The sequence below is a fragment of the Sardina pilchardus genome, chromosome 8, assembly GCF_963854185.1.
Source record: "Sardina pilchardus chromosome 8, fSarPil1.1, whole genome shotgun sequence".
Taxonomy (NCBI): domain Eukaryota; kingdom Metazoa; phylum Chordata; class Actinopteri; order Clupeiformes; family Clupeidae; genus Sardina; species Sardina pilchardus.
In genome coordinates, this window is record NC_085001.1 from 17828408 (window position 1) to 17853793 (window position 25386).

Sequence of the window (25386 nt, forward strand, 5' to 3'; positions counted from 1 at the left end):
GACTAGTCACAGGCCAGTCTCAGATTAGGATTTTGCAAAGACTGTGGGCACTATTTACAAGACTGCTGCTAGATTCCTTCAAATTATTTCCATCGTGCACTAGGCTATACGTCATCATCAACAGGAACTCACATGATAGGCTACTCATATCAAAGTAATTTTTTCGCGTTTCTGCAGCATTGTTTGATGGTGTGACATCACTAACAGATATATTGTTGTTCTGTCACGTAGAATAGCCGACTAATAAATTATAAGAAATTAAATAACAAGTAATCATACAGGCTACAGCTGTCGCCTATTTTGCCCCTTCCGTTTTCGTGTTCGTCGACCGAGGTCACTATTGGTTTTTAATGTTCACGTCACTATTTGCATGAGCCACGACTGAAAAGACTTACGATAATATCAAACATGTTTGATATTGTCGTAACGGCAAAACTAGAAAAAGACTGACTCCGACGGACTTAAAACCGCTAAGATTGGCACCTTACACTAAACGATTTAGATGACGGGAGCGCGCCGAGATTCTAGTACAACTGGCCGATTTTGGAAAAGTAGTCGCCGACTGTTAAAACGTGCAATGTAAGCCAGCCTTTAATTGAATATCTAAAAAGGATTACAAGTCAAGGGCTACTATGTCTATTGCACTATTAAGTTTAACATTTTCTCCTCAAACTTTTCCAGGGCAGTTGCATTATTGAAATAATTACTTGAAATAATACTAAGTAACGTCTCTGGAGTTTCCTGGTGAAAAAAACAAAAGCTTGAAATGTAACTCCAGTGTTGCCATGGATTAAAGTGAAAAAAAATCATCTGACTGAAAAAAAATTGTCCAAATAAATAAATAAATAAATAAAAAAAATTGACACACGCAAGTGATGCAAATCAAAGGGCCTTAGCGTAGACCTACGTAAAATAGGGCCATACAGACTAATTGTACCCTCCGTTTACAAGTAACACATTTTAAAGTAGGCCTAGCTATTCAATACTGCAGACTGTTGCTTATTAAGAGTGCTCCCAGGGCCGGCCATAGCCCATTGGCTGCCAGCATTATGCCTAAAATACATGTATATCTCCAAAACATTCCTCACAATTAAACTCACAGCCATAGGTACCGTCAGATAGGCCTCTGTTATTGAAGATTTGGAGTAATTGATTTGAAATGTAATATGCTAAAGAATTCTGATGTTTTCTGATGTCAGGATATAATTTGGTGTAACTTTACTTAGTGTGAGGCCCTAGGTGACATGTTGTTTAAATAGGTGCATGTCACTTTAAGACGTTTTAGTTTTTGGGTAAGAACGTGATGCACGGCATGAATGTTAGGGGTTCCACGGTTTTTCTGACCGTGTTGGTCGTGTCAATTATATGAGAACTGTGCTGTTTGTTACAATAAACATTCAAGAACATTAACTGGAAGACAAGACGTTTTTATAGCAACACGCGTCAGTCATAGTACTCATTATATAAGTTTCATTTATTGGAAACGGATCTACGACTCAAGAAGACAAATTAGGCAAACTGTATAGACATAGCCTAAACTACTGGATCCTTTTGAATTTATAAGTTAACCTTGTTGGCTTATTATAATTATTTTTAGAGAAATTAGCAGTTAAACTTAAACAGTAGGATAGATAGTAGCGTTGCGCAGACACACACTTTCCCGTAGTCTGTCTCTGCGTTTCGGGCGCACCCGACTCTATTAATATTAATAATGACTGAAAGTAGGCTATAGCCATGTTCTTTTTGACTATTAATCTTTAAGCTCCCCAACACTACCGACCTCTAAGTAGCCTAATTTGATGAGATCGGGGAACTACACCGCAAGTGCGGACAAGAAGTCATCGCAAACAACGCAGACCTTTGCGCAGCTAGTGCGTGGATGTCTGTCCTGATGCTATTCTATAGCCTACTATTACAACTGGCGAAACAACTGTTTATTTTCATTTTACTTTTATGAAGAATAAATATCCCAAATCACAGACTAATTAAACTGAAAAAACAACAGCTTTCCTGAACTTCTGCAAAGCTTGTTTAACCTACAAAAGCCTAATAGGCTGTTACACGTAAGCTGCGGATCCATAGGCTATAAATCAGGAATGTTCTCTAAACGCTAGCATGCTAAACGCTAATGTTGCCGGTCAGAACCTGTGCCCTGTTATTAAGCAACGCACCACATAGCTTGCACTTCAAAGTCATTGTGTTAAACAGTACTAACGGGGTAAATTATTCCATGTTTTTAGTCACATTGGAGATTGCTAGCGTTAAGTTAGCTGATCAATCAAGTGCTACAGAAGCAACATTATTAGCTGCTAGCTAGTAACTGGATACATTTACGTAGCAGCTAGCAGTCAAATATTTTCAAACTTTAGCAATATGGTAAAGGTGGTACGTTAGGGTCAAAATGCACCACTTAATTTCTCCACTTACGTTTAATTGCGGTTTTCTCTTCTCGTTGTCCCGTCGTATCTTCTCCTGTGCCCCCTTCTTTTCGTGTCTTCTCTGGTGGTCGACCGTTATGCGTCGCTTCGCTTGTCGTGCACAAGATCCATGGCAGAAGATCCGCCTACAAATCTGTTCCCACGCATTCTATTTTTTCAAATTACTTAAAGCGGACGAGTGCTGTCAACTTAAAAGTAAAAATTTGTTCAAGTAACACAGACGATTAAAGTACAATGAGCTATTTTTCATTTTTGAGTGTTTTCAAATCAAAAAAACTATTTTACTTGTAGTGTTCGGTTTTACAGTGCATAGAGCTCCCCAGTCCCGCCCACAGCCTTGTCCGGAAGTAAAAATCCAATACAATTTCTCCATTGACAATTGGAGAATAAGCCATAACATCGTAACCGTCCATGGTAGACTTAAAACCAGCTACGATGTGACTAAGCGATTATACCTGCTCATATAGATGTCAAAAGTTAATGGGGGCATCAACCTTGTTTTGAGAAAACAATGCTTTATTCACGATTTAACGAGAGAGTACTACACTACCCGACACCCTAACGTGTAAAACTGGTGAAAGCAGAGCCTTTGATTGGTAGAGATCGCCGTTGCCATGGCAATGCCAAACAAACTGTACTCAGCTTTTCCCGCGCCTATCGTCCAGCTTCGTCTCGCTGGAACTTCAAAACTTAAAATGGCTGCAGGGCTGATCAGGACCGATGTGTGGTCTTCCGAAAAATAACGGTTTTCTCATCTTGAAGGTTGAATTTACTCAATGGAAACGGTAGGAAGTAATCATCTTCTTTTCTCAGATTAATATGGAACCATGTTAAACTATCGTTAGGCTGCAAATGTTGGAAATGTGTGTACGTTTGCAAAGCATCCTGGGATTTGAGTTCTCTATCTCGGAATTTAAGATATGTACACAGTCTTGTACCTTTCGCTTTTTTTACATTTTCTGTTCATTTTTTCACTCGAAATTATAAGTTATATGCTTATGAGTCACATCGTAGCTGGTTAGCCTAAGGCATGGTCTAAAACTCTTTATATCCGAATTTTTCCAGAAGTCAATGGGAGAAATGAATGAGAATTTTACTTCCGGACAAGCACCTCTCTCGGAGGAGGGGCGGGACTGGGGAGCTCTATTGTTTTCAAAACACTACACATTCTGTGCATTAGACACAATTTTCATGAAGAAAATCTCTTGTTTTCACAAAGAACGCACTGCCATTCAAATTCTAAAGCTAACTGCCCTACCATGCACTGACTCATCAGATGGGCAAACTCCTGTCACACAGTCTTACAATTAGCAATCAGAGCTTTAGTATTACAGTATAGTAGTACAGGCAGAGGCAGAGCCAGAGGAGTGAGAGTAAGAGGAGGAGGATGGGGAGGCCAAGGACCGTAATCTCTGATGATATCCGAACCACTAGAACATTGCAGTGCTGCGTATCAATACAGTACAGTACCGGACAGTACAATACAGCTCAATGAGCACAGTAGTACAGTATTGCCTGTGGGCTGTTCTGTAGGACTGTAAAAATAAAGTATGTTTCAAGTATTTGGGGAAAGTAATCCTACTTTGTATTCCTACACAGTTTACAGTATTTTACTATTTGTTTGGCAGCCGAAAGATTACCAACACAAGGGCTTCTGTCTCCTGAACAGGAAACTGAAATCATGAGCATTGTCCTAGAAAAAACGGCATAACATTACGTCAAATACAAAGAAAAATAATAGAAAACAATGAGATATTTCAAAATATTGATAGGGTAAGCATATCAACTTACTGTATCAGCTTATCTACTGTTTGTAGTACTGTTTGTAGTGTGACACTGAACAAAAAAAGGCCCAAGTCATTATAATGAATGGGGAAGAAGTGTTTTCAGTTCATCGCAGTGTTTTACACTGAGCACATCAGTGTTCAACTGGTCCTTATAAATGTCTTGATATATGATGGTTTGTGTGTGTCTCTTGAGAACAAAAGAGCATTTTGAGGAGAAATTACATTGTTTTGAAGGTAAAGTGTCATTTTGCAGGAGAAATGTGGAGTTTTGCCCATTGTGTGTGTTGTTTTGGATTTGTGTGTAGAGTTCTGAGAATATGAGGCATGTTTTCAGAAAATGTGTGTTAACAATCGTAAAAAACTGTAAAAGACGTCTCTATTTTAGCGTTAAGGTTGAAAAATTCCCACACTTTAGAAGACCGTGTTCGTGTTTTTTTAGCTAGATGCTCCTCACTGCTTCCACTGCTTGCCGCTGCCAGAGCCCATTTATGGAGAGCCGGTCTTCTCGCTATTTTCGTATTTTTTACGATTGTTTACACACTAAAATATTTTTTTTCACACAATTAGCAAAATTTTACTCCAAGGAGCAAAACACCTCCACAGATTGGCACAACATTAAACACAATGTCCGCTTCACCCTTCTTGCAAAACATTACACACAGTGATTTGTAAAATTCTACACACATTTCCAGACCTTAGACACAGATAAGGATTGTGAGGTTACTTCCTTGTCATTACAAAGCCCCGGATTGCCAATGACTACACTAATGAACGATTTGGATACTCACATCCACCAGGTGTGTAAGCACACATGTGCAAAATTGAAAACGCAGCACTCAAGTGTGCTATACAGTCTTGTTGCTTTTGCAGTAGTTGCTCTTCAGTCAAAGTGTATGTACTTCATGCAGTAGTTTTTGTTTGTCGACATATTTTATTTGTTCAGTTGATTTCATTGTTGGTTGATTACTGTAACTGATTATGGTTAGAAATACTGTAAGTATTGAAAGAAATACTTGAAATATTCAGTCTACAGCAGCAGGGGCGTCACTAGGTGTACCAAAGATCCGGGGCTGTAGCCCGACCTTTTTTTTTTTTTTTTTTTTTTTTTTTACCTTCTTACGGGGGTCCGGGGGTTTTTCCCCCGGGAAATTTTGAAAATTGGGCCGTTAAAGATGCCGTTTCAACGTAGTTTGAGAAGGAAAGGAAGGACATTCGTTGGGGTTCTCCTCATCATATTTTAATAACAAATAAAGCTAATTTCCCTCAAGGCTAGCCTATAGGCTACTGGTATTAGTTCTAACAGAGACCTCACACCCAAACATTTTTTTCTGCCTGTGACATGATGAATGAATGAATCATATCCAGGTGCCACTCTAATCGCTGTAAATGGATTAATCCAACACAACTCCTCGTACAATTTTCAGTTTGCATGGAAATCATTGGTATAATTGCCTAGGAGATCTACGTGCGGCCAGCCTGACTCTTCCACTCGTTTTGTGGTAACTAGCAGTGTTTACTACTGTTGTTGTAGGCTACTACGTGTTTACTACTGTTGACTACTAGTAGACTTAATGGAACAAGTTCATGGAAAACGAATGCTTATGCAGAACGTTTCGTTAATCTATCCTACAGAGCCGTTAGGTAACGTCGGTGAGTAAGTTTATCTCTTTGTTATCCAAATGAACGGTCTTAAAGTTAGCGAGTTACAGAGGCTGGCAGTCAGCCCGACAGAGGGGGGGAAGCATGGAACACTGATGTCGCATTTGCAACAATTTATTCCGACTCCATGGAACGTCAGCGAACAAGAGTAACAATATTGCAGTTGTGCCTGTGTTTCTGGCTCTCAGGCTAAGTTGTGACTGCTAAGAAATAGCCTAGAAATCTAGCCACTAGCGGCAATCACGTCAGGCTAGGGGCTGCTGAACGTGGCATTCAATTTGAACCTTATAAGAAAAACTCTGGCGATTTTCATCATTTTGTAAGGCACGGAGATCCGGGACTATCCCCAATACATCCGGGGCTATAGCCCCGAATGCCCAGGTCTAACGACGCCTCTGTACAGCAGTCTTCAGTGTTGTACAGTGCAAGTGCAAATTTATAGACCTATTTATGTACACTTTCCTCGAACTAATCATGAAGAATGTTGTGGGTTTGTCACTATTTTTTGGACATCTAAATGATCCCTTACATAACAATGTCTGGGCAAAAATCTAGCACATGCTATTTCCTAATTTTTCTTTTTACAAATGTGTTTTGCATTTATCGCTGCAGTGTGAAACTGGCTGCAATAGAGTCTGATCATTGAGAACTGTGTTTGTTAAATGACAACTAATAGCATTTTTACAAATATGTGTATATGTTTTGACTGAAGTGTGTATGTTTTGACTGAAGTGTGTATGTTTTGACTGAAGTGTTTCATTTTGCAAAGAATCTAGGAATTATGCAAAATGAGTGTGGCGTTTGGATAGCTGTGCTTAAATTTTGTTAAAAAGAACTCGGTTTTAAAAATTGTGTGTAAGCAATTGAAAAAAACTGTAACTCCATTGTACCTGCATTGTACCTGCAGTTCCTGTTGCAGTTCCACTAGGGGCGAACACAAGCAAGTGATCAAACAATGGGGGTCTATGGCGCTAGACAGCTAAATTGGTCTGTTTCACCTGATTGTCATTAAAAAAATCGAAGATTGGATTTTAGTTTCTGCAAGCTCAATATGGGTTATAGGTCGAAAGTTGAATGAACATTACTTATGGCCCTTTGGTTTCTCACAGGCTTAGTCGTTGTTGCCCATAACACACTAGCACCCTGCTAATGAATGACGTCATTGAATAGAATAGAATAGAATATATACTTTTTTGATCCAGTGCACTTCAGCCGTGGTGGACTAGTCGGGGATCGAACCAGCAACCCTCCGGTTACAAGGCCGAAGCCCTAACCAGTACACCACGGCTGCCCCTACAAACATTGACACGGCTGCCCCTACAAACATTGACACGTTTGAAAGGCTTTTTAGAGCAATTAAGGGACTTAAAATATCTAATACTCAGCCGTGTGTATTTTCCTTGACCCCCCTTTCACATGCAATATTCCGATTTCTACACAAAAAAATTATATCCAGAGAAAAGTGGATTTTAGGAGAAACTCCATTCACCTCCATTCATTCTCCACTTGCTCACGACCGCCCTCTAGTTGCAGTACCATGCCGAAGTATTCAGCGAGTGGTCGTTCTCCCCTTATTAGACTATGGCCCTTTCCAAAACGTGCCCCTAAACCCTAGTCCTACACACTTCCACTTCGTTTGCGCGTTCACGCAAGGGTCCGCCACATTAAGTATCATCCGAAACGAATTTTGAGTCGAGTGAAGTGTCTAGGGAGAGGGGCTACCACGCCTCTAGGAGCAAGTCAGCATGGATGCTGTCTTGAAACGCAGATGCAACCGTTTTCAAGTGTTCGTGCAGCTCGCGTATCTCCCTGCCAGTTGTTTTTTGGTCCGTATGACAGCATTTACAGACAAAAGCGTGATTTAAGCTACATTGTAACAACTCATGTTTAGTTTGATACTTAGTAAAATGTGCAAGATCGTACAGAAGTAGGCTGTAATATTTTTAAAGTATATATTTTTGGCCTTTTTGCCTTTATTAGTATAGGACAGTGAAGAGGTAGACAGGAAACAAGTGGGAGAGAGAGATGGGGCGGGATTGGGATATGACCGCAGGCCGGATATGAAACTGGGTCCCCGTGGGCACTCGGACCTGTAAATGGTACGGACGCTGTAGCCTGCCAAGTAGGCTGTAATATTTAAACACATGTGCAGGTCACATTTACAGCACTTTTATAATTTGATGTTAAATAAAACATAAAATGCAACTCCTCACTCATAGTAATGAAAGGAGAGAAGAGGGATGTATATCCTAATACACAGGGGTGTCCAGAACATCTTAATTGGCGATTTAATATATATTGCCTTCATAATTTCTATGAAAACTAATATGACGTCAATTTCCTTCTCCCTTCAAGCGCATCCGAAATGTAGCGCTGTTTTAACCCCCTAACCCTTCAATGAGAGGGTTCTCCGCACCCACGAGTGGACTTGAATAGGAAGTTCACTCGCTAACCGAGTCGAAGTGAGTAGGGATCCGTTTCGAAAAGGGCCATTCTCTGCCGCTGCCATCTTTCTGAGTCTACATGCGAATAGCGACTAGCGCTCTGGTGCGTATTTACTGCCGCCACTGGACTGGAGTGAAAGTACATAGGTTGTTGGGAACGGGAACTTTTTTTTTTTTTTTTTTTTGATTTTTATTTTTGGGCTTTTTATGCCTTTATTTGGACAGGACAGTAGAGAGAATGACAGGAAGCGAGCGGGAGAGAGATTCGGGGCGGGATCCGGAAAGGACCACGGGGCGGGAACTGAACCCGGGTCGCCAGCGTACGGTGCAGGTGCCCCAGCCAGCCGCGCCACCGCCGGGGCCGGGAACGGGAACGGGAACTTGAACAAAAAAAAAACAGTGACGCATCGACGCAAATTATTCATGTCGACTAATTTATTAAGTCGAATACGTCGACTATGTCGACTAACCGACCCAGCTCTAATATATATATTATATATGATGACTTTTCTATAGTTGGCAGTTCACCTGTCGAAGGTAATTGACCCATTACTTCCCCCAACTGAATTTGGCCCCTGCCAGATCAAGTTAAATTATCTTAACTTAAATTCATCATTTCTGTACTGAAGTTGGGAAGTCTGTCCTCTATTATAATGCCACCAACTCTTGAAACAGTCTCCAATGCACCATTCAAGGACTATACTTTCAACTTTCTTAAAACCAGCTGGTCATTGCAAATCTCAATAAATAAATATTCAATCTCAATAAATAGCAAACTTCTTTTTACTCACTTTTGCATGATTTTGTAGTCAAGGTCTTTCATGACAATCCCGAAAGAACCTAAATTGTAGTACACCAGGGTATTGCAGGGCAGAGTTGGGGGTTTACGGCAGAGCCACGTCAGTCTTGTATGGACATCTGGGTACTCACAGCAGCAGTCGCCCTCTCCAGGCATTGCTACCCCTTCCCATTTGACGTTACAGGCCACCTTCTCCTCGACTTTAGCACCCTGGAGGTTCTTGCCCTCAAAATGGCCCACAAAGTCGACACGGTGATTGTGAGCGTCCCGTTGGCGCTTGATGACTTGCACAGCCTCACTGGAGTGAATCAGGCGGACTGCCACCAACGCCTCGCCTGCCCATGGCAAGATAAACCGGGCCATGTAGGTGCCATTCTGATGGTCTAGTACCTCTCCAAACACACTAGCCTAGCATGCAGGGGAAAGAGGAAACATTTTGCAAACAGTCAGTGAACAGCCGTTTTATTGTGAAACGTTACCTTGTCAGTAGATATACTGTAGCTCTTTGGCCTGTTACTAGAGCTCCCCCTAGAGTCGTGGAATATATTTTACCTTGCTGTTATTTTCTCATGGCTTGAGCCCTTCCCCTTAAAGGGATAGTTCGGATTGTAAGACACGAAGTTATATGGGTTCCCTGTCACCAACGTTGTGCATCAGCACTGACTTACCCCCCGACAGCGTCCTGTGAGCCGAGATCCAGCCGGTTTTTGATCGCTTTTGATGCTGAAGAAAGTAGTCCGGCAAGTTTCTGGGGTCACGAAAGTAAAGTGTTTTTCTTCTCAAAACCATATGCGTTGAAAAGAGTGATATATTTGTACCACAAAAACGTTGTCCAGCTGTCAGTAGCGCGCAGTGATAGGAATCGAGAAAAATAGTGCCAAGATAACGAGGTCTGAATTTTTCCTGGACAACGTTTTTGTGGTGCAAATATATCACTCTTTTGAACACGTATGGTTTTGAGAAGAAAAACACTTTACTTTCGTGACCCCAGAAACTTGCCGGACTACTTTCTTCAGCATCAAAAACCGGCTGGATCTCGGCTCACAGGACGCTGTCGGGGGGTAAGTCATTGCTGATGCACAACGTTGCTGACAGGGAACTCATATAACTTCGTGTCTTAAAACCCGAACTATCCCTTTAAGCTGGGCATACACTGTGCGATTTTTGGCCCATTTTGCCACGATTTTTGAGTCGTGCAACTATTTGGGGGATCGGGCCGAATTTTGTCTCAGTCGTGGGTCTCGCATCGTGTAGTATACATGGGGTAACGAGACGCGATTACCACCTCCGACCACCTCCCAATCGATCGGGAGAATATCAAACCTGTTTGAAATCCTGGTCGCCCCTCGTGTGTCTATCGCACTGTCGAAGCAGTGTTACGTGCCAATTTACCTCAACCTGTCACACTACACTTGCACGAACACAGATACGGTAGAGCTTAGATCGGGCCCAAAAAATCAAGCCCGAACCGGCCCGAGCCCGTGTACGTTGTGTCCGAGCCCGGCCCGGCCCGACATATTAACGGTAATTATGAGCCCGAGCCCGATTTAAACCCGACACTTTTTTTAAATGCGTGAGCCTTATAACTGACGTTCTCAACTACAATTACGAGTTGTTTGAACTACATAAATCTGAATTAGGCCTATCTTAATTAATAATAAAACAAGGACTAAGCATGTAAACTTCGTTGTTTGTTTATTCTGAAATGGATCACAAATGTATCCGAATGAAGAAACATGAAAAAAAACGTAGACAATGATGAACACAGAAAATGAACAATAATTAACTTAGGATGGCGTAGAGTAGACCTAGGCTACTGCTCACAATTCAACAAGGTTTTAGAATATAGAATGTTTTTAAATAAAATAAATAATTGTAAAGCCTAGCCTATTATAAAAACGTAGGCTTGTGCAAAAACGCTGCTTCATGCGGCTAAAAGAAATAGATTTTTAGCAATGATCTAGGCCTTCAATGCAACAATGGCCTGATTACACTCCAATACAAAAAAAATGAACACATTCAAAATGAACAAGGTAACGTTGGATTATTAATGAAACAGTCTTCACACTGAGCAGGTTCAATCACTGAGCAGCAGTGTGATGCGTGCCAGTGGAGGAGACCGTGCGCATGTACACATTTTGTTACTTAAGCCTATTTGCTAAAAAATATATTTAATATTTCGGATAATGGCATAGTCTCCCCACCCAGTTAGGCTAATAAAGAAATTATATAGTTTTTAAAAAAACACAAATGCTTGATCAAAGGCCCGACCCGGCCCGGCCCGGCCCGAGGATAGTGGCGGGAAATATCGGCCCGACCCGTCGGGCTCGGGCAGATAATCTAACCTCTAAGATACGGACAACAAAACAAACAGTGTTTTCATAGTCTGCTTATTTTAAGTGACTTGGGCTGGATTTTGTGTGAAGTTGCTGGTTGCACGCAGCGCCTACATGTAGCCGACACAGAGGGCATTTTGAACCTCGACACTACACTGTAGGCTAACTGTAGGCTCCTCTATGACCACCCCAGAAATGTAACAGGGGTTCGGGGAGGGGATGCTATACACTAATCCAGCGAAACACGGAAGTAACGCAGCACCGCCATTACTGCGTGGCTGGCTGCTAAGAAATTAGCCTGTTGGTTCCATAGGCGGCTGTTGCAGAGGTTAGCTGTCATTAATACACATCTAAAGGCTGGCTTACGTTGCACGATTTTGGTCTGTTTTAACAGTCGGCGACTAAATTTTGCGGAAATCTTGGCAGTTGTACTAGAATCTCGGCGCGCTCCCGTCATCTAAATCGTTTAGTGTAAGGTGCCAATCTTAGCGGTTTTAAGTCCGTCGGAGTCAGTCTTTTTCTAGTTTTGCCGTTTAACATGTTTGATATTATCGGAAGTCTTTTCAGTCGTGGCTCATGCAAATACTGACGTGAACATTTTAAACCAATAGTGATCTCGGTCGAACACGAAACCGGAAAGGGCAAAATAGGCAACAGCTGTAGCCTATATGATTATTTGTTATTTCATTTCTTATAATTTATTAGTCGGCTATTCTACGTGACAGAACAACTCTATATCTATTAGTGATGTCACACATCAAACATTGCTGCATAAACGCGAAAACAAAAACTTTGATATGAGTAGGCTATCATGTGAGTTCCTGTTGATGATGATGTGTAGCCTAGTGCACGATGGAAATAATCTGAAGGAATCTAACAGCAGTCTTGTAAATAGTGACCCACAGTCTTTGCAAAATCCTAATCTGAGACTGGCCTGTGTCTAAAAACTCAATGAATTGTCTTTAGATGTGAGAGGGTCTGAGACTGTAGTCTTTCAAAAATCTTTTCCAAATCTTTGCAAAGTCTGTCAATGTAAGGTAGGCTTTAATACATTATGTTGTTAATAAATTACCTTCATCGGTAGGTTTTGGCCACAGTCTGACATAATTTATCCAATGTTCCCTTTCACCTGACATTTTCTTTCATGAGCAGGATCTCTTGTTAGACATTCTCTGACAGGATGCTTTCATGGAAAAGCACAGGCAAGTGTCACTCGTCACACTCTGCAGGCATGCAGCAATGGCGATATTCAAGATGGCAGCGCCCATAAAATTCGCGCTGGATTAGTGTATAAGTTTTTGGGGTTGTGTCTTTATTATGGCTTATTTTCAGAGACCTGCTGCTTATTTCTCCTCACGTGACCTGGCAACACTGAAAGCAAGTAGACAACACGGAGCCGCATGGCAGCACAGCTGATAAAGTTCCAGATAAAAGAGTCCGACGAGTTGGATATGGACGTACAGTGTGAGCAGTCAGATCGCCTCCGACTATCGGATCGTGTAGTGTGAGAACAGGAATCTTGAGCTGCCCCTGCGAATTCACTCGTAGAGTATGAGCAGCAGCTGAATACTGCGATTGAAAAAATCGCACAGTGTATGCCCAGCTTTAGACACAGTGCATTTGCATTTGTTTTGGAGCTGAAGGACTAGCAACAGGCGAAGACAATCTATAAAGAGCATCTACTGATCACATAATTATTCACAATTCTTGTGAGATGTCTCCGACTCACTGTCAGCCAAATTGCCAGGCTGGTTTTCTGCCTGTGAGGCGCTGCCAGCTATGCTCCCTACAAGTTTGCTTACCATCAAAATGACTTTGAAGCTTGAATATTAAGGTAAAAAACTTGCATAGTGCTGCTTTAAATAAAACATAATAATTTAAACTGAGGTAACAGCACGTAGGATGATTAGAACAAAATTACCTTTAATTCGTTTGAAAAAGCCTTTGCTTGGAAGAAATCTCCTCCATAGCTTTTTGGCCTACCAGTGAAGTCCTTGGCAACAATGGTGGCTTGGAGTTCCTCTCCCACATAGTACTTATTCTTGAAGCCATTAATAATGAATGTGGAGTGGTCCGGACTGGTGCACATAGTTACATTGGTTATTTGGCGGTTTGGTTCACCCCAGTTAACTGCCCTCTTTATCCGGTCCCACTCCTCTGCACTGAATCCCAGATCCTCTGGGAATCTGAGCCTTTGTGCTTGGCTAATGCGTCTGTTGGATTTGTTTTGCTGGTAATGCAGGATAGGCCTTGGAAGAGGCTCATTACTGTCTTCAACAATGAATGACAACAGCACCTGAGCAGAGGTGAACAAACAAACAAAAACTACAATAATAGCACTGTATCTTTTTTCTCAGACATCATCAGTAGAAATATGAACAACTCTCATGTGCTGTTATCAACAATCGAGAAGCTGACAAACCCCTCCTCCCAGCTTCCAGCTAATCTCATCTCAGTCAAAGCATGTAATGACTTTGCATCCTTTTTTAAGGGGAAAATTGACAAGATCAGATCATACATATCCAATGTGTTTCAAACAAACCACAATCTCGTACCACCTGTTGGGGTAAGGGGATTCAACCCAACATTATCAGAGTTCAGTCCGATAGATAATGAAACCCTTCAGAAGACTGTCCTAAATATGAATTCTTCCACATCTTTTTTTTAGATACTCTGGGCCAGATGTACTAACACAGCGCTAACAGCGAGTTTTTGTAAACGCAGAATGCGAACGCTGTGCTTGGCTATATTGCGTGGAATTTACTAAGGTGTCACTTCATTACGTTAACTGCGGTCATCCCCGCCCGTTCCCGCCCCCTCTACAACGCTAGTTGCGTGTGCAGAGCTGCTGAACCACAAGCGCAGTTGAATATTGCAATATTAAAAAGAATCAAAGTTTAGCGATCATACATGATACAAAGAGATGTCAATGAGCAGCGACAGACAGAGTAGGCCTAGAAGTTCTACTAATCCACTTAAAAAATACTTGTGAACTATTTACTGCAGGTAGACTATCAGGATATGACTTACAGTAATGCCTGTCTAACAGATTGGGAAGTGTAGGCTATGTCGTGAAAGAGAAAATACGATTTTAGAGAGGCAAACAAAAGTTAAGGTTGCTTTTGACATATAGTATAATGAAGAAAACTGATGCTCTGAATATTGATTCAGCTGACTCTAAACGTTTTTCTAATAGACGTATTTAACCGCAATTTGGATTACACCTGCTTTCAGAAGGCGGAAGTTTTTCAACGCAAAATAGTCGTGCGCTGTTTTCATACATATGGCGGAATACTTAATCAATCGCTATTAGCACCTCTCCTCCCCTGTACTTGCGCGTTACACCCATTTTCAGCTGATCCGCCCAGGAATTAATATGCATGAAGGCCCGATCACATTATAAGCAGCATGCGCTGCGCTCACCGCTAGGTTGCTCTTGGTTGAGATAACGTTCTACGATATTTGTTGCTGTTACCGCTCCTATTTCTATGGTTACTGCTGGGCTCCGCGCTAAAGACCATTCACTTACAGCGCGCCGCGGTCAAAGTTCAACATATTTCAACTTTGACCGCGGTACGCGCAACAGCGGCAAAGCGACAAAATGCAGCCGGCGCTGCGCTTTGCTGAGCACAGCGGCAGACCCGTTTTTGCGCTCTCAACCCATTGAAATGAATGGGTTTCATAGCGCATGCCGCCTGTAATGTGATTGGGCCTTCACACGGAAAAGCGCAAATAGCCATTCTCAGCTCAGACGGCAGGCAGGCTGCGCGTTTCCCTCATTGCGGCCGATTTGTACATACCATCGCCATGCTATTTCGTGCACGTTACGCCTAAAATGGGCGCAAAACGTTAGTACATCTGGCCCTCTGCCCACCCACTCATCTACTGTCAAATGATGTGGTCCAGATTGTAAATGCATCCTTACAGTCTGGCATCTTCCCCAACTCCTTGAAAACAGCACTTGTCAGACCACTTATTAAACGGACACTGTGTAAGCCTGAGGAAATTTCATTGTGAAATTCTCCCATCTAGCGGTTAGGGATTATATCGCAGTCTATAGAGACTACGGTAGCCATCTCACGTCAAAAACATAACTCAAAGATCTGCGACGAGACAAAACTGTTGCAGAGGTGTGAATTAAATGAAATTATCTTTTACTGTCTATGATTAAACGTTGCACATCGTTGCCGGCATTTGCAAGCCGTTGCAAAGCATTCAGGTTGTTGTAGCATAAGGTTCATCTCGTGAATCTACCAAGACAATTTCCCCTTGGGGATCAATAAAGTATCTATCTATCAATGGGCCTAGTTCCAGTCTCCTAGTTTTCTCCTACTTTTCTCTATTGTCGTTGCTTGTGTGTGATGCCAATAAAGCTCACTTTCGGACACGTAAATTATTTCACTTTGCCTGTTAACCGAGCTAAGCACAATAGCTAGCTAGCAGTAGCACAGTACATAGAAAGTTAATGTGAAGGGCTAGTCAGGCTGGCTAGCTAGGTAGCTAAGGACTGTGGTTAAACTTGTTGTTGCAAACTAACCTGAAATAACATAAAATCGAAACTTCCCCATTGTCGTTACTTGTGTGTGATACCAATAAAACACACTTTCAGACACAATAAACCATTTTATTTAGCCTGTTAACCGAGCTAGCTAGCTAACGTTTGCACCAAAGGCGTTAGCAGCTAATGGGTAGGGATGTTCGCTAGCTAAGCTAGCGGTTTTGTACACACAACCTTACAAGTTGGTTACAGCTCCTTGAGTCACGGTAAAATGTCATGTTTGGTACATAGCTAATTTAGATACACTTATGATGTGGGTGCTTGCGTTTCTTTACAAATCTGCAGTCTTAATTTGTATAGAAATGGCCGTCTTCACGCTGCTTCTCTGTGTAACGTGAAACGCGTTTTCCCCAGTGGTATTAACAGGTAGTGTGTCCCTCTCGGCCGTTCATACACCGGAAAGACATGGAAGTCTTCCGGTAACGTCCCTTTCAATGTAAATGCCGGGAAGTGATTCTTCGGCCAGGAGGACAAGTCAGATCATTGGCATATGTTATTTTACACCAAAGAGGATCTATTTATGAATGAAGACGTTGATTTGAGGTACTAAAACACTCAAAATCCTACATAATGTACCTTTAAGAAGAAAAAATTGGATACCTCAGTTCTCAACCATTTTAGACCTATTTCTAATCTATCTTTTATCAGCAAATTGAGAAAACGGTTTTTAATCAACTAACAGACTTTTTAACATCAAACTGTTGCCTTGACCGTTTCCAGTCTGACTTTAGGACCCATCACAGCACTGAGACTGCATTTATCAAAGTCTCAAATGATATACGTCTCAATACTGACTCTTCAGTGTTAGTACTTTTGGACCTCAGTGCAGTGTTCGACACTCTGACACTCCCATAAATCCATATGCATGAGACGGAAGAGTGCAATTTGCCATTCTCAGCTCCCGCGACAGGCAGTCTGCGCCTTCACCTCATTGCGGCTTGTTAGTACATACCTGGCCATCTTTTTATACGCACGTTGCGAAACAAATACACCTGAAGTGGGCGCAAAAGTGTTAGTACATCTGCCCCTCACTCTCTTAAACTTTAAATCTTGAAAGAAATTTGTTTGTGTGGATGAACTTGATGTCCTGTTAACCTGTTAACTTTAACCTATTTGTTGCACTTTTGTAGCACTGTTTTGTTTGCTGGAACGTGTGAATGAATAATGAAACAAGTGTCTCCCTAACTCACTTGTCCTGTGTAATTTTTTGGTAAACATACAGTGGGTCCTAAGGGCGGACTGGGACAAAAAATCAGCCCTGGCATTTTGGACCAGACCTCATTCAATAACGCACACATTTTCGGTCTTTTGAATGTGTGTACCAGCTGTGCAACTCTTTATAACCACATACCTTAAAGGTGCACTATGAGATCTGCATGGTTTTAGAGCAATTTCTTTTTTGTCTCAAATCATAGCGATCTCCCTTTGATCAGCTTGCTGCCTGCTCCCTGAATACATTGTGAAAACTCCGGTCTCTGGAGACAACACAGGTGCTGTAAAATGTCAAACAAACACTAGGGCACAGACCGTGTACTAGGGCTGTTGGAACGAATTTCGGTATTCGAATATAATTCAAATTTGTAAAAAATTAATACTATTCGAATGTTAAAATTATAATTCGAATGTGTTTTTTTTTTTTTTTTTCCTTTTTTTTTAAGTGTTGACTATTTAGCAAACGACCGTTTTAGGTGCTGCTGAGAGCTCGTGAGAGCTCCCTCCTCCTTTTCTCAGCGCTTCGGTCAAGTGTTTATTGTTGCTATGTTACCAAAACCGTCTGACAGTAAGGCCAGCAAGTATTTTTTGGAATGTTTGCCTAATGCTAGCTAACTAGCCAACGAGCTAACTGAAATAGCAGCAGTCGTTCAGCAGTCGGCTTCAGACAACACGACTACCTTTCACACTGCGAAATCCCCCTGAGCCCGTTATTTCTGTAACGTGAATGTACTGTAATGTTTCTCAGTCAGAAAAGGGCTATAATTTACTTAGCAAGACAGCTATCACGTAAAACAAGTCAACTACGATGTCATAATGGCAGTGGCATAGGCTAAGCCAGTTTTTACAGTGAGAGTAAAAGGCCTACTGTGTACCAAAACATAACAAACCATATCTCAGCCAAACAACAACAAGATGTTTAGGGGAGGGGTTAGGTGTTAGTGAGCATGCACATATGTGACCTTCCACGGCGAAATCAGTCACAATGTCCACATTTTCAAAATCAAAGTTATTACGTTTTCAGGAAGGGGCATAATCAACCTTCAAAACGATACCTATATCTAATGAATTGAACGTCATATTACTGAAATATAAACATTCAAAGGAGTTGAGTTCATCCTGTCATGCCAATAGAAAAACGGAGAAATCTGCCTCTGAAGTTAACCGTCGGCTCAACACTCACGAACGCTTTGTAAGGTCGCCGCTATTACACGTTTTACGGTACTTGTATCAACGACATAGCACGCGGATGGCTTGGTGGTTGTCAATGAGTGCGTTTACCGTAAATATTGGAATAGAGGGGCAAAAAAACGAGACGCCTAACTTCCTGCTTCCTCTAACTTTCTCACCTCAACAAACTCACGTTTTTAGACTACAAAAGGTCAGTTTTTCGGCGAAATGTATTCACGACCGTACAGTGTAGACCTCCCACTGTTTCAAAACACTTACAAAAAAAAATCCACGATTTTAGCACAAGAGACATAAATGGCCATTTTTCTCAGAAACGCCTGTTGCGACAAGCGACTGGTTTTGCCGTGGAACGTCACATATGGGTTGGGGGCAGTGAGAAAACGTAGGTTACGAATGTAGCTATGGATCTGTGAGACCGAGGGATGACCGTCACTACAGTCTAAAAAGGAATGATCACCTTCGTTCTGCCTATCACCGAGACCATATGTCAAAATAGTCATGTCCATGACCTCCGGAAGCAGAACGACTTGCGTTAATAAATAGCAGAGAATGCTCCCGGGTCAGTCTCCTATCCCTGAACGCCTCAGAATGGTCCGAGCGACAAGGATAGTGACGGTCATCCCTCGGTCTCACAGATCCATAGTTACATTCGTAACCTACGATCTGTTTCGACCTCACTCTGACCGTCACTACGGTCTAAAAAGGGATGACACATACCAAAAGGGTCGCGAGGAACCCAGAATCAATTATTAAAACCTCGCTTGGACACGGACATGAGGGCGGCATCGCCGACTGGAGGCGGGCGAGTGACATCCACCCTGTAAAAATGGGTAAAAGTGCATGGCGTCGACCATGAGGCCGCTGCACAGATATCGTCTGCTGCTACACCCCTAAGGGCAGCCCAAGACGTAGCCATACTCCTGGTAGAGTGAGCCCTCATACCAGAAGGAACCGGTATTCCCTGCGCCCTGTATGCATGGGAAATAAGCTCCACCAGCCAATGCGAGAGTCTCTGCTTGGAGAGTGGAAGCCCCTGCCTTGCTGTCCCATAACATATGAAAAGCTGAGAGTGTGCTCTCCGCAAGGACTGCGTACGGGCCAGATAGGCCCTCAAGGCCCTGACTGGGTACAGGGTCAGCAACTTGTCTTGCTTTGCCTGTGAGGTGGAAGAAGGCTGGAATTGAGTCACCTCCAGAACCTGGTTAATGGACTGCGGATTAAGAACCTTTGGCAGGAAAGCTGGATTCGGCCAAAGTGACATGCTAGCACCTCCTGCCTGCCACCTAAGGCAGTCGTCACTAACGGAGAGAGCACACAGCTCACCGACACGTTTCGCCGAACAGAGCGCTAAAAGAAATGCAGTCTTAAGCGACAAGGAACGCAAATCTGCGTCTAAAATAGGCTCATACGGGCCTACAGTAAGTGACGTTAAAACCGTGGGCAGATCCCAGCCCGGTGCCCGCAAAGTGCGACCTGGACGCAACCGGCGGGCTCCCTTCAAGAACTGGCAAACCAAGGGATGCCTACCAAGGGGACCATTGTCCACACCCCGGTGAAAGGCCGAAATCGCTGAAGCATATACCTTCACAGTACTGGCCGCCTTGCCTTGATCCAATTCGGACTGCAAGAAACGTAAAACCTGTGGCACGGGGCAAGTCGCTGGCTCGAGGCCCATGCCAACACACCAATCTGAAAAGATCCCCCACCTGAGTGCGTAGCAAGCTCTAGTGGATGGAGCCCTGGCGTTATTTAGCGTGTCCTGAACAGACACATCTACCTGCTCAACGACGGGCCCTGCAGGGGCCAGACCCACAGACAGAGGGTCCCTGGGTTCGGATGCCAGATCCGCCCGTCTGCCTGTGACAAAAGATCCACTCTGCATGGCAACTGCCATGGATGACCCTGCAACAGCTGGAGCAGGTCCGGGAACCAAGGCCTCGCTGGCCACCGTGGAGCCACCAGCAGGACTGAGTGATGGCCCTCCTGGATCCTCCGGAGAACCTGCGCTATGAGCGGGAGTGGAGGAAAAGCATACAACAAGCCTGTCGGCCATTCTTGTGACAGAGCATCCAGGCCCAAACTGTCCCCCTGCCCTGTGAGGGAGTACCACTCAGGGCAGTGTGTCGTCTCCGCCGATGCAAAGAGATCCACTTGTGCGATCCCGTACCGCATCCAGATCTGGCTTACGACCTCCGCGCTCAATCTCCATTCTCCCGGGAGTGGCCCCGTCCTGGAGAGAATGTCGGCTGCTCTGTTCTCCACACTCGGGATGTGCACTGCCCTTAGTGAAGACAGCCGCGGCCATGCCCAAGTCAGTAAGGCCTCCGCCACCTTGAGGCACCGCTGGGACCTCGTTCCCCCTTGGTGATTGACGTAGTACACCGCCACAGTACCGTCCGTCCTCACGAGAACGAGTTGGTGTTGTAACACTGGCAGGAATCTCTGCAAGGCAAGATGGATGGCCTTCAGTTCGAGGACGTTGATGTGCTCCAACGTCCATGGGGGCTGCCACCTGCCCCTCGCCGTCCGTCCTTCCCAGACAGCTCCCCAGCCTGTCAGGGACGCGTCCGTCGAAAGGACCTGTCTCCTGTGTGGAAGGCCCCCCAGTGGGACACCTCGGAGTAAGAACTCCCGGTCCCTCCAAGGGCGCAGGGCTCTGATGCAAGCCCGGGACACACGCAGCCTCACCTGCCTGTCGCTCTTCGGGTGAAGACCGAAGGCGTTGAACCAGCACTGCAGGGTGCGTGCCCTCAGCAGGCCAAGAGGAACTACCGCTGCAGCTGCTGACATCAAACCCAGCAGCTTCTGGACTCTGTGAGCAGTCACGAGACCACCCAAGCGGAAATGACCCAGCATGCCGAGCAGGCTGTCTGCTCTCTGTGGCGTGAGAGATGCCGTCATGCCGACCGAGTCGAGGAGGACACCGAGGAACTCTGCCTGTTGGCGGGGTTGCAGGTTGCTCTTTTTGTGGTTGACCTTGAAGCCCAGGAATTGAATGTGGGCCAGAACAGTCTCCGTGTTGCGCACTACCTGTTCTCGGGAGGGGGCACAGACGAGCCAGTCGTCCAAATACGGCAGTATTTTGAGACCGCGAGCCTGAAGGGGGGAGAGCGCGGCTGACACCACGCGAGTAAAAACTCGTGGGGAGAGTGAAAGGACGAAAGGTAGGACCTGAAACTGGAATGCCCTGCCCTGGAAGGCAAAGCGCAGAAAGGGCCTGTGTTCCGGGCAAATCGGAACGTGGAAGTAGGCGTCCTTTAAGTCCAAAGATGTGAACCACTCCCCCTGCCGGATGGACTGCATCACCACCCTTGTGTGGACCATCTTGAAGGGCAGCACCTTGAGATACTGATTCAAGGGCCTGAGGTCGAGAACGGGCCGAAGACCGCCATCCTTCTTTGGGACGATAAAATACTTGCTGTAGAACCCAACGAGCTGTGCGCTGGGCGGTACTTCTGAGATGGCCCCTTTCAGAAGTAGCTCTTGAACCTCTGTGGCAAGTGCGGACATTAAAACCGGATCTTGTACAGACGTTACCTTGACCCCTGAAAACATAGGGGGCCGTCGTCGAAATTGCAGTCGGTAGCCACGAGCCACCGCCGCGGAACCCATGGCGTCTCCCACGTCACGGGTCAGCTGGGCGTGGGATGACAGAGCTGCATCCAGCAGGGCCCTGGCGTCCTGGTCGTCACGACTCAGCGTCTTGCGAAGCGACGCCAGCGTAATGGCCAGAGCGTTACCCATCCGGGCCGCTCGTGCTGCTGCATTAAACGTACGAGTGGCCAGGCGGTCCGTCTTCGCGCACTCTTTACGGGGGCAGCGTGGATTGGGCGACACCCCAGTGAGGCCCAGAGATGTCAACGCGGCCATTGACGGCTCGACCGGTGGCATGTCCCCGAGTCCTGTCTCCACGGGGTACGTGGCTGTTGCTAGCTGGCGGCAGCCTGCATTGAACTGCGGGCGCTGCGTCAACTTACCCCATGACGACCACAGCATTGCCGTGTAGTCAGGCGGCACCGGCACGGGGGGTGGTGGGGTAGCACAAGGGATGCCCTCCCAGATACCTCCCATGGGAGCCGGAGCAGGCGTGGGCGCCTCAAGGCCCAGGATGTTGGCAGCGCTCAGCACCCGCGCCATCAGGGAGCTGACGGGGACCTCTCCCGCGCCCACGGAGCTGTCACCCAGCACTGCAGAGCCCGTCTGCAGATCGCCCATGAGGTCGTCACCTGTGTGGTCTGACTCTGTTCGAGGAGCATAGAGGGATAGCACATCCGCATCGTCCCGTTCCTCCTCCTCACCATGGCTCTCAGGCCTGGATGAGAGGGTGCCCTCCTGGCCAGGGGGCAGGGTGTCTTGAGAAGAGGCCTGGCGATCTACCAGCCGGTCCATCTTCTGTGCCAGAGCCTGGAGAGCAGAGAGGATCTGGAGCGACTCCGCGCTACCACCCTCGGTCGCTGCAGCTGTCGCCAGACACTCAGCAGGATGCTCAGCCGGACGCTCAGCCGGTCGCTCAGCCGGACGCTTAGCTGGAGTGGGTGCAGCTCTCTGGGACGGCCTGTGGGGGGACCCATGCTGTCGGTCCCGCTTGTGAGTGTGCTTACGGGCATGCCCGCTGAAAGGGAGTGGCTGGACAGGGGAACGTCGCCTCTCTTGTCGGCCCTCATGCACATGGCCGCATATAAGGGCGGCCCGGCGTTGTCTCTCACCCCTGGAGAGGTCGCAGGCGGCGCTGCAGGGGTGGTCGACGTCCTCCAGGACGTGTGTGGCCCCAAGACACATGGGGCACTCCCTGTGCCCATCACTTGCACTCATGGAGGCGCTGCAGATCCTGCAGCAGTGTGACGCCATCGCAGGCCCAAGAAGCCTAGGCGGTGTCGATGACTGGAGCCCTCCTCGATCAGTCCACCAGGGTATTCCGGTGGCCCGCACCAGCGCACGAATGCACCTAGCAGGCGCACACTAGCCCCATCAGCTGCGAACAGCGGTCTAGGGTGCCACAGAACCATAGAGGTGGCCCGCACCAGCGCACGAATGCACCTAGCAGGCGCACACTAGCCCCACCAGCTGCGAACAGGGGTATAGGGCGTGGCAGGGAGGCGACACAGAGGAGCACTGCAGCGATCACACAATAAGCACACAGTATTACTAAGCAAAAATAAAGCCAAAAAACAGGCTACACAACAACAGAGAACACCCCAGAAATAAGTCCAGGTACACTCAAACAATAAACCACTGCACAAGCAGGGTATTAACAGAAAATATCACAGCAACGTGATTACTTACCGTGCTACAATAAATAATAAACTCCTCACTGCACAAGCAGGCTAGAGTAACAGAAAATATTACAGCAACGTACTTACCGTGCTACAATAAATAATAAACTCCCCACTGCACAAGCAGGCTAGAGTACCACACAATATCACAATAACGTAATCACTTACCGTGTAAGAATAAACAATAAACTAGGGCTAGGCGGCCTGCAGCAAACTGACAGGCCCACACAAAATCCGGCTGCACAACGCAGTAACACACAAAAGATAACAGGCAGACTTACGAAAAAGTTCGGCTGCAATGACAACAAAGCACAGAAGACCGCACGGCGGCCCACACCAGTGCGCGCACGCACCTAGTGGGCTCGCACAAAGCCCACGGCTGCGAACAGGCGTCTAGGCACAGTATAAACAACACAAAATAGCCCGGAAACTAGTGCTCAAAACAGCAATCTAAGCTAAACAAAAGAGCTAGCTTAGTTGACAGAGAAACACACTACTCCAATCCTCGGGGGCAATATATATGCACCCGTACCACGCAGGTAGCGAATTACGTAAAGTAGTGGAATCTTACCTTTCGGAGTCTCTTCAATACCAGGGTATCTGCAGGAATCATCAAGATGAATTTACTACCTTTTACTACCTTTTTTACTACCATCAAAATAATTTTTACTACCAACACGACGCGACCGCGAACTTACATTTCCCCATTTTGACTACCTAGTGTTACCAACCAATGTTTAGGCAGACCCCCTAAATATGCCTGAAATATGTAGGCTATCATGATCATTTTGCCAACAATGATGTAGAACCATGGATTTTCTCAGTTCATACCATGTTTTGTTTGAACTTAAACCAACATAAAGTTATCATTTTGACTACATAATTTAGTATAGGCCTACTTGATAACATATAGCCTGCCCCCTTACAGTCCTGTACAATATAGTGAACCATAGACCTAGATTGATATTGAATGCTGATTGAAGAGGTTGCTTGAAGGTTGTGATATTTAAGTTCCAAAAAAAAAAAAAAAAAAATTGCACCACTCCCTCTCCTTCCAAAGTAGCCTAACATGTCCCCTCTCCTCCTAAAATAAATGGCAGGCCCTACTGTTATAAGCTACATCACTAGTTGTCCAAGTGCACACACTAAAAGGAGAGCTAGGATTAAAATTCAGACTGTGCCTTTAAATAGTCAATAGTCATCTATCAGCACAATGCTAGGCTACTGTAGGCCATTTCCACTAAGAAATCAGCTCAATATTATGTGCAAGACTGATGTTTACCAAGTATGCCAAAGTGTTAATATCTTAGCACTATCGTCATACGTTTTCTCATAGTGAGATGGCTATCCGTCCCGAATATGTTTTGAATGACATGGGGCGGGCGCACGGAGGTGAACGGCTGGACAAATGCGAAATGACAAGGTGTTCGCTAACTAAACAATTTAGTAGACCTAAGGTAGACAGGCTTTGTGGCTAAAACGATGAAAACCAGTAGGCTAGTCTGTCACAGCTAACTTCAAGCACAGTAGCCTAGACAAGTTTACACGCACAGAAATTAAAAGTCAATATCAGCATCACGAGATTGCTGTCATTATCGGAAAATCCAGACACGTTAAAACTGGACGCGAACGCGTGGCAAAGCCAACAACAACAAAAAACAACGTCATAAATTATGTCTTTTTAAATAA

The 25386-nt window shown here is 45.0% G+C and overlaps 1 protein-coding gene across 1 annotated transcript; it reads right to left on the minus strand.

Annotated features, from left to right (window-relative positions):
• Positions 1-9115: 9115 nt before the first annotated feature.
• LOC134089456 (NXPE family member 3-like) lies at positions 9116-13552 on the minus strand. Its single transcript, XM_062543899.1, has 2 exons — positions 13385-13552; positions 9116-9535 (listed from the first exon to the last, which is right to left on the minus strand). Exons 1-2 carry the CDS (start codon positions 13550-13552, stop codon positions 9116-9118), a joined length of 588 nt encoding a protein of 195 aa, XP_062399883.1.
• Between the last annotated feature and the right edge of the window lie 11834 nt (positions 13553-25386).